Source organism: Lactuca sativa, chromosome 9, assembly GCF_002870075.4.
Source record: "Lactuca sativa cultivar Salinas chromosome 9, Lsat_Salinas_v11, whole genome shotgun sequence".
NCBI lineage: Eukaryota > Viridiplantae > Streptophyta > Magnoliopsida > Asterales > Asteraceae > Lactuca > Lactuca sativa.
This window is the reverse complement of record NC_056631.2, coordinates 45,476,878-45,487,210: the sequence shown is the minus strand read 5'-3', so window position 1 is coordinate 45,487,210 and position 10,333 is coordinate 45,476,878. Positions and strand designations below refer to the sequence as shown.

General features: G+C 32.1%; 2 protein-coding genes across 2 annotated transcripts; one reads left to right on the top strand and one right to left on the bottom strand.

Annotated features, from left to right (window-relative positions):
* Nucleotides 1–5,740: 5,740 nt before the first annotated feature.
* On the bottom strand, nt 5,741–6,247 carry LOC111876089 (uncharacterized). The gene has a single exon (XM_023872617.1). The coding sequence runs from the start codon at nt 6,245–6,247 to the stop codon at nt 5,741–5,743; it is 507 nt and encodes a 168-aa protein (XP_023728385.1).
* Nucleotides 6,248–6,660: 413 nt separating this feature from the next.
* Nucleotides 6,661–9,697, top strand: LOC111876090 (protein FAR1-RELATED SEQUENCE 5-like). Its single transcript, XM_023872618.2, has 11 exons — nt 6,661–6,853; nt 6,898–6,957; nt 7,046–7,114; nt 7,198–7,350; nt 7,456–7,733; nt 7,776–7,873; nt 8,017–8,245; nt 8,364–8,589; nt 8,662–8,822; nt 8,935–8,987; nt 9,343–9,697. Exons 1-11 carry the CDS (start codon nt 6,661–6,663, stop codon nt 9,695–9,697), a joined length of 1,875 nt encoding a protein of 624 aa, XP_023728386.2.
* Nucleotides 9,698–10,333: the final 636 nt, after the last annotated feature.

Sequence of the window (10,333 nt, the reverse complement as noted above, 5' to 3'; positions counted from 1 at the left end):
TAATATATAATTAACAGTTTACTTGGAACCGGAAGGCACAAGTATATTGATAACATTGTAAATACGTTTTGTGTATTTGTTAAGGGAAAATATGAAAATATAATCACTTTTTTGTGTTTTCTTGCAAGATTTGCATCTTTTACTCTTCAAATGAATTTATCTGAAATCATTTTTCAATTTATATTTCTTGTTTTTTATTTATCTTTTTTTGACGTGTCATTCATGTTAGCTATGTCTATAAGTAATACTAGTTTAACAATGAGTTAATACCTTAAAAACCATTATTTATACATCCTTGTTTCGATTTAATCTCAAATTTATTTTTTGTTTTTCATTTGCCATTATATTTTAGAAAACGTTTCATTTTCGGACCCTTGACCGGTCATCAATAGGTAATAATGACGTGTCGGTTTTTGCATTTTTTTCTGTTTGTATTTAGCCCCAACATTTATGTATAAGTTTGCGTTTAACCCCAATATTTTTTGTTCCCCATTTGCCATTGTTTTTTAGACAAAATTTCGTTTTAGCCATTGGTCAGTCACGAATAAATATTTTAAAACATAAGAGTTGAAACTACGACTTCTCCTTGAGGGTGAGGTGTGTTACCTAGTAAGCCAATAACTTTTTTTTGTATTATCAAAGTTTGTTCTATTTAATCTACACATGTATTTTAAAATGAAGGAAAAATTTATAGTGTAAGTCTTGAGTCTGTAACATCTAATAAACAATATGACATGCTAATATTTAAGCTAATCAAAATTGTTAATTCATTTGTAATTCATCTAAAAACAATTGGTTATGTTTACCGACATACTTGTTAAGAAACCATATATTTTTAAAGAGTAAAAAATGTGCCTTCTCTTTAAGGGACGAGGCGTGTTAGATGGTAAGTTAATGATTTTTTTTTTTTTTTTTTTTTTTTTTTTTTTTTTTGTATTATCAATGTTTGTTGTATTGAATTTAATGTAAACATGTATTTCAAAATGAAGAAAAAAGATCTAGTGTACGTCTTGAGTCTGTGACATCTAATAAACATTATGACATGCTAATATGAGTTTGTTAATTCGTTTGTAACTCATCCAAAAAAATAACTGATTATTTATAATGACATATTTGTTAAGAAACCAAATATTTCTAATGACATATTTGTTGAGAAACCAAATAAATGAAAATACCTATTAATAACTAGCCAAGGGCTAAAATGAAAGCTTTTCTAAAAAACAATGGCAAATGGGGAACAAAAAAAATAATGGGGCTAAATGCAAACTTATACGTAAATGTTGGGGTTAAATGCAAACTAAGGAAAATGCAAACCGACACATCATCATGACCTGTTGGTGACCGGTCAATGACCTGAAAATGAAACGTTTTCTAAAATATAATGGCAAATGAAGAACAAAAAATAAAGTTGGGGTTAAATCGAGATGATGGTGTATAAATAATGGCTTAAGGTATTAACCCTTTGACAATTCCATAGTCGTCCAGCCGTTAGGACATCTGGTTTTTACCTAAACCCAGGTTCGATTCCCGACAATGGAACTTTTTTTTTTCTTGCTTCGTTTTTTGGAAACAAAAGTGGGTCAATCAATTCGGATCCGAATCCAGATCCAAAGATATCCACTCTTAAAGGTCAAACTCGCTCAATCTCTGATGAACTTGGAATCTTTAATCCTTGTTTTTGGCAATTTGATTCGAATTCATTCAACTAAGCTTCACTTTCATCACGAAGACGATCTTACTCAATTGCAGCTCTGTTTACGGTTTTGCTGAGTTTAGGTTATGTTGGCGTGTGTTCTACGACTCGATTTACTTTCGTAGTCCTTTTTCTCGTTTCACTTCTTCTTCCAGTAACCTAGGGCAGTAGGGCACATCAAATTCTCGCCTGTATCTATTAGATCATGTCCTGAAGAATTTCTTGATATATACATGTTTATTTGAATAAACTAAATATGTAAAACAATACTATTAGTTTCTCTTTGTTTATACTTATTAAAGCCTCTGTATCTACTCAACATGCAGGCAGGCATAGGCATTCTATCATGGGTTCATCACCTGCGATCCTTTGACTTTGGACGTCAAACATTTATTACCTAATCTTCATTTAGTATAATATCAATTTATACTTATAACTCCATATGCATATTAAAAGTTCATAAAATCATAAACAATATCCATCATCTTATATCCACCACTTCTCAATAGTTATTACCAATCCTTACGCATGGCATAATTTTGTTCTATTGTAAATATTTTACTATTTTATATATCCAACTTATGTTAGAAATACACACCGAATTCATGCCAAACCAAGCATCCTATATGTATTTGGAGCAAAGGGCCAGATTACCAAATAGGAGAAGAAAGTTATTTTACGCTTGGAAATAAAGCATATGTCACATTCATAAAAGTTATAATAGTATGGCTCCATCCACTTCTAGATGATAACCTATTTATTATATATGTAAGATGGTATCTTTGAAAATCAATGCATCTAAAACGAAGATAAGCAAAAGTCATGTTATAAATTAACTTTTTTACCATGCGTTTTTACTGTATACATAATTATATGATTTTTTATATTGAACATAGGTTTGTTATAAGGTAGTAATAACCCTGAATTCATTAAAATAGTTTTGATTTTTTGTTAATCTTCCACAAAATTATGATTTTGGGGAGTTAGTGTGTAAATAACTGATAATAGGAGGACTTATTTTGGAAATAAGATATAGTATAAAGCCATAAAACCTCATTTGGTTGAAGTTTTCAAGCTTTTAGTTTGGACTTTTGTATTATGTCCTCTTCAGAATATGTTATTGTTTTTCTCGTTAACATGTTGTTCAATTATGTAAATTTCATACAAAATAGTAAATTTGTTAAATTATGTAGTTAATAAGGAATATGATATCATCAATCTATAAGATTATAAAGTATTTTCAATTTATCTTTTTTTTTTTTTAACTCTAACGCTAATAACATATAGAAAAGTAGTAATACGTGTTTTTTATATTTGGAGTCCAGCCTAGAAATGGTGGGTGCAGCATATGAACACTTTGGCATGTGCCATCGTATGTCTTTGTGTCTTTTTTAGTTGCATTACCGGCTATCAATCTCACTATTCATTCGTAATGTTATCTAAACTATTTATTTATATTGAGATTAATTAAACGTTTATATAAACCCGTGTATGAAGAATTTGATCATGAAAAACTAAGATTTGTAAAATGACCATGACTTCTGCAGAGACCTTCTCTGTCGAAGCCTTATAGCTTCAAGGATTGTGAACAACAATGAAAAAATAAAGTGACAGGGGAAAAAGACAAAAGAAATCGTAAAAAAATATTTAAAAAAAAATGCAATTCCGCAGAGGCTTCTGTGGATCCGCAGAAAGGTTCTCTGCGAATCTGTGTTCTTCATCCACACACCTCTGACGATTGTTCTTCGGCTAACCATAGCAAAAATTAGGATTTCCTAATTGTTTCTTATCAATTAAACTAGAATACACCCTAAAAAACATATAATGGATTCAAGAAAAATAATGGTACTCAAAATCGTAAAGAAAAACATGTTTAAATAAAAACGCAACAATCTGTAATAACAATCTTTCTTTGATCGTTTGATTGTTTGTGTTCCGGCCTTCAGACCGTAAAGAAAAACATTTTTTTTAAAAAAACTGCAAATTTGGTCATTGTGGTTTGCAAAAAACCTTTGGATGAGGTTCAAAAAGTTTCCAGCTTAGACCGAAAGGTCCAAAATCAAGGTTTTTCATTGTTTTTGGTCCAAAAAAAATTTGAAAAGTCGATTTTACCCTTTTTCATTTCTTTTTTCTATTTTTTTTTATTTATTTTGGTATTTAAATAATTAAAAAAATAAAAAAATAAAATCTTACCCAACACTCACTCTCTCTCTCTCTCTCTCTCTCTCTCTCTCTCTCTCTCTCCCTCCCTCCTAAGCTAACCTAGCGCAGATTCATTCCTGTTCATCTTTAAAAATCTTCCACAACTCCATCGACATAACCTTCACTTTGATCCACCCTCCTGCTGATGGAACCCCACCACTTGTCCCATAAACATACAATGAAACCCAAATCAAAATCCAAAAACTGACAACAAATTGTTTGTCAAAAGAATCTTACAGTCAAAGAACCTGCAACTTCTTTAAATTGGAGAAATTGATCATGGATAAGCTTCCAGTAACCAAATTCCCTTTAATGTCGATCACTATAAGACTCTTTAACCCCCAAATTTGATCAGCCTCCTCCTGTGGATTCCAGCCTGAAAGCATGTTGTGAGGATCGATTCTAGACTTTTGATTTCTACCCATCATATATGGGTTGTTTTGCAGGTTAGAAAACTCATACGAGATTGCAGCGGTAGTGGTCGCTGTTAGTTGCAACGGTGGAGATCGCTGATGGTTGTAATGGCGGAGTACCGGAATTAGATGGCGGCCACGTCGATTTTTCTAACCACCAAAATAAAAAACCACCGATGCATGTGAATATGGAGATTAACCTTTAAGATCAAAACCACAACACAAAAACGGGGCTTGAAACTTGGATTTTTCGGTGTATCTAACGATGAAGATCTTGGTAGCACTTAGACCACCGATCTATTTTTTTTCGGCGCTTTGATCTCGTGGATGGTGGAGCTCGACAAAGATGTTTGGGTTTATTTTTTTGACAATGATGGTTGTTGTGTTGCTTGATGGGTTTCCTTTTCTTCCATCTAATATGTGAACATGGTGCTCGACTAGATGGGGGGGGGGGGGGGAGAGGACTGATGGGTGAGAAAGGAAGAAGGGTGAAACTGGGTTTTGAAGAGAGAGAGAGAGAGAGAGAGAGAGAGAGAGAGATTATTTTCTTTTTATTTTTAAAATAATTAGTATTTGGAAATTTATAAAAAATACAAAAAAGAAAGTAAAAGGGTATAACCGTCTTTTCAAGTTTTTTAGGATAAAAAATATAGAAAAACCTTGATTTTGGACCTTCGGTGCAAACTAAAAACTTTTTGGACACCATCCAAAAGTTTTTGCAAACCACAATGACCAAATTTGCAGTTTTGTCATAATAAAAATACCATAATGTTGAAACATTAGTAAAAAGAGTAAATTACATGAATGGTCCCTGTGGTTTGGAGTAATATGCACCCTTGGACCTTATATTATTTTTTAAAATCGGACGGTCCTTAAAAAGTATTTTTATTGCGCGATGGGTCCCTGATAGACCTAAAATGACTATATTACCCTTATTGTTTTTTTTTCTTTTATTTTTCTGATTTATTATTATATAAAATAAAAAATAAAAAAAATTCTAAACCTAATCTAATCGTTCCCACTTCCTTGATTTCCTCTCACACATTTTCTCTACCAACATTACCTGTCCTCTTCCCTTCATCAATCACCGACCCCGCCACCATCCTCACCCCAACATACGTAGCCCCGGCCATTGGCCTCCAGCGTGGTAGTCTTACCATCACGTTCTTCCTTTAATGAATGTTGATGACGTTCGTCGGAGAAGGCGGAGGTGGAACATGCTCTCGAACGCCGCCATTTTCAATTGTCCCTTTTCTCTTTTCAGTTCCCCAAACCAAATGTATATCATCGATTACATTTGATTTCGAGTTTGATTATCAGTGTTATTTTAGTTTTAGGTTTGATTTTTATTTTCAAATTCGAATTTGAGTTTGATTTCAGTTTGAGATCGAATTTTAGTTTACATTTTGAATTCAGTTTCATCGATTTGGTTCTAGAAATCGATTTGCATCAGGTGGTGAATTGATTGCATCATTTGTTCATCGTAAAACTTGTACACACAGTCCCACATGGTACGCTCTGACATCCTAAAATACTCGTCCCATTTGTCTGCGCTCATGCCATATGCGAACTGATGAATTGCAGCCGTGCATTTTTGAATGGGAGAGAAACCTTTTATCCGCCTCGCATCCATTTTCCATTGGAAATATGGAAAGCGGCCTTCCAAATCGCCAACAATACGTAAGAATAGTTCCTTCCTCATCCGGAACTGACGTTGAAACTTCACAGTGTAGATGACGTAATCTGCAAAGTAATCTTCTATAAGACGATAGTGTCCGGCTTCGTGATTTCTACGCAACCGCGGATTTCTTGGTTTAGATCGTGCACGTGATGTTTCGCCTAGTCGGTTTTGATAATATGCAACTGTTTTCGCCATGACGGAACCGATAAACTTAGCCTCCTCTAGAGCCGCCAAATCAGATGATAAAGATGATGGCATTTTGATTAATATTTTTTGGAGAGAAGTATAAGGTATGGGTTAAAAAAATGGTTGGATGGTGTGGTAATTATAAATATATAATTAATTCAAATGAGAACTATTTTTAAAGTGAGAACACGAGGACAAATCTCAGCCAATCAATATATATATATATATTTAACTCAATAATTTTTTTTTGATTATTTTACATTAATAAGGCAAGGTTTGATTGTTTAATCAAATTTAAAAAATATATCAATGTAAACTCCTATAATTAAGGAACGTTTAATATTAGTTATAACAAACATTTATCTCGATGTTCAATCCTCAATCGTGTGTATCAATCGTGTGTATCAGTCATCAATATTAAGAAACCATACTGAATTGGATATTCAAGTTAAGCTGTTTTGAAAGTTTTCCATAAGAATCCGTTAATGGATTTGTCATTCTCCAACGAGTTTGATGATATAATCGAGATCAATGAAGAGGATGAGATCAATGACGTTCAATCTGCATTAGTCGATGACGATTTTTTGTCAGGTGATGATGATTTTTGTTCGAATGATCATGATAATCCCTCAATCGGAAAAGTTGACATCATGGATGACCACAATATTCAAGTTCCTGGTATGTTTTTTTGAAGTTTTTTAATTTTGTTAAATATGTGTCAGTTATATTACACAATTTTGTATTTTGTTATAATACTATCAAAAAATTGACATTTCAGAATCGTATACTTTATTGAAAATGTATATTTAAGTTTATTTGATTTGTTGATTTGTTAATTGTACTATGTTATTAACTTGTCATGGTTACTAGATGTTACAGACATTGAATTATGTAAAGAGAGAAAAGATGATTATCTTGATCAACACTTGGTAATAGCTGGTAAATGTATTGGATTCCTTCTATCCCTGATGATATTAAGCCAATAATAAAGCATAAATACCCATCTGATGATGCAATTGAAGACATGTACAAAAGATATGCATGTGCAGCAGGTTTTGATGTTAGAAAGTCAACAAACAAAAAGAAGCGTAAAATTGTGTACATCAAATATCTTCTATGTAACAGGGAAGGTTTCCCAAATACATCTCCTGTTGATACTTTGGACCCAAAAATAAGTAAAATTAAAAGAAGGGTTGACACTAGTAGGACCGGATGCAAGGCACATATACGATTTAAATTTTTTCATGGAACTACCAATTGGTTGTTATATGAATTTGAAGAAAAACACAATTATCCACTTTTATCAAGAGACAATATGTTGTTTTCACGTCATCATAGGCAGTTGGATGACACTAAAAAATCTTTCATTCTTACAATGTCTAATCAGAATATTGGTGCAACCATAGCTCACAGGCTGTATACAAGTATTCTTCGTGGATACAAATTTGTAGGCGGTCTAATTGATGACTTTAAAAAATACATGAGGGATCTCAATTGCTTTATTGGTGGTAGTGATACTCAGATGCTAGTGGACAAGCTGAATAACAGAAAAGAGAATGTTAAGAACTTTTCTTTTGATTATCGAGTTGAGAATTAGCAGTTGAATGCTCTTTTCTGGGCAGATGAAACATCCAAGATCAATTATAAAGAGTTTGGTGATGTAGTTTCTTTCGATGCTACTTTTCGAACTAACATGTTGTAAATGATTGTAGTTTAATATATTTCTATTTATTAATAATATATATATATATATATATATATATATATATATAAATTAATATATTAATATATTAATTCAAATAGTTTTACATGTACCATATGGTTTTCGTCCATTTTACTAGAATTGATAATCACAAGAGGTGTGTCACTTTTGTTGCTGGCTTGTTGAGCACAGAAGACACTGATTCTTATATATGGTTGTTGAAATCTTTTCCTAAAGCTTTTGGCAAACAACCATTGTTGGTTTTATCCGACCAAGACCCTGCAATGAAGAAAGCCATCGAAACCGTTTTCCCAGAATCGATTCATAGGCTTTGCATGTGGCATATCACATCTAAATTGCCATTGAAGGTATTTATTCTTGTCTATGTAATACACTTTACCAATAAAATAATCATTTTTTTTGTCTATTCAAACCAAAATGTTTTTTTTATAGTTGATTATGTATATTAAATTTACAAATTCCCAGGTTTCTTTGAACATTTTCAACAATCCAGAATTTCGTAAAAATTTCAACTTCTTGATATGGAATTATAGGCTTGAAGGTGATGACTTTGAGGTAGGGTGGAAGTCCTTATTGAATGAATATAAGCTCACAGATAATAAATGGTTGGATGATATGCATGGATTGATACATTTCTGGTTCAAGCATGTACCTTTATTAGGACTAATGAGAACCACATCTCATTTTGAAAGTGAGAATTCTGCATTTCACTAGAACACTCATTATGGTTCTACTCTTGTCCATTTAATGATTTATTTTGAAGTTGCTATGGAGAAGCAAAGACTCGCTCAATCATCATTTGACTTCAAGACTAACGACAAACATCCAACAATGAGGACACCATTTGAGATCGAGAGGAATGCATCAATGTTTTACACTCGCACTGTTTTTCGTCAAGTTCAGAATGAAATGTCATTGTCTATGGTTTCATGTTCACAAATTTGTATAAGCACATTTGATGATGTTGATGATTGTCTTGTCAATGAATTTATTCATTACATTCCTTCTAACTCAAATGGTTCTCATATTGATCCAGAAGTTGAAAATGATGATCAATAGGATATACCTATACGTGAGTCTACTTACAAGGTAATCGTTGTTGAAACTTGTACTCTTAATCTTTTAATATTGATATATATTTCTTTTCTAAGTCTTCTTCACTTTATTCAATACAGGTTACACACAATAAGTCTGTATAAACATTTACATGTCCTTGTATGAAGTTTGAGCAATTTGGTTTTTTGTGTCGCCACATTTTTACTGTAATGAAGTCATATAACATCAAATAGATTCCTTCTAAATATTTACTGAGACGCCGGCAGAAGGACATCATCCCCACAGAACTATTGAAAAAGTGTTTTTGTTATGCTGATTCTGATGAGAATACCTAAAGAGTTGCACTTGATATATTTTCTACTGTTGACAATTGTGTATCTTCTCTTAGCAAAAATCACACCAGATTGACAGAATACTTGGAGGAAATAAAGCAGCTTGAAGCAAAGTTCCTTTCTAATATCACAACTCATGAAAAAGGAAACAAGAATAAAGATTTCGAAAAAACACTTGGTGTTACCATTCCCACTAGTGTGGATATTCACAATCCAGGAGAAATCCGCAACAAAGGAAGTGGCACTAAAGAAACAATGAAAAGTTCGAGAGAGGTTGCAACAGAAAAATCAAAGGGTTCCAGATGCAGTTATTGTCGCAAGGGAAACGATCATGATTGGCGAAATTGTCCTGTAAGGAAAGAAGATGAAAAGAACAACATTTTCAAAGAACGTCCCGGAAAGAAGAATTAATTATATTTAGCATTTGTTTTAATTTCCATTTTGTTTTTATTTTTTTATTGTGCATGCATGTTTTATACTTAAATTGTTTTGTTTACATCTGCTTGTTTTAGATTTGTCATTTTGATCTAAAGACATTTTTCAATGCTAATAAAAATTTTGATTGTTTTCCATTTCTCAATAGATGTTATTGTTATCTCATTTTATATTAAATTTTGATGTATAAATTTATTCATCATTGAATGATATTAGCATTCAATTGCAGTACACTCAATATACGATGACTCCTTTTTCTTACTCAAAACATGCTTTGTTGCATACAAAAAAGATGAAAACTTTTTCAACACCCCTCCAAAAGAGTACACTCACATTCACATTCATTTACCATACTACATACCTTCTCAAATAAAACTTCTCAACACTTAATGTACATATCTTGTACTGTAAAGTATATACATTTATTGTGTTTTCAAAAGAAACTTGTACACATTGAATGTACATATATCTACATTAAATTGTTAAAAATAAATATCTTTTCCTACTTGAACTCCAAATTATCAAATAATTGTCAACAAACATGTACATAAATTGCTAATTGCTAATTTATAATGATTTGGTTCTTCTACTTAAGAATTGGTAACACAATTA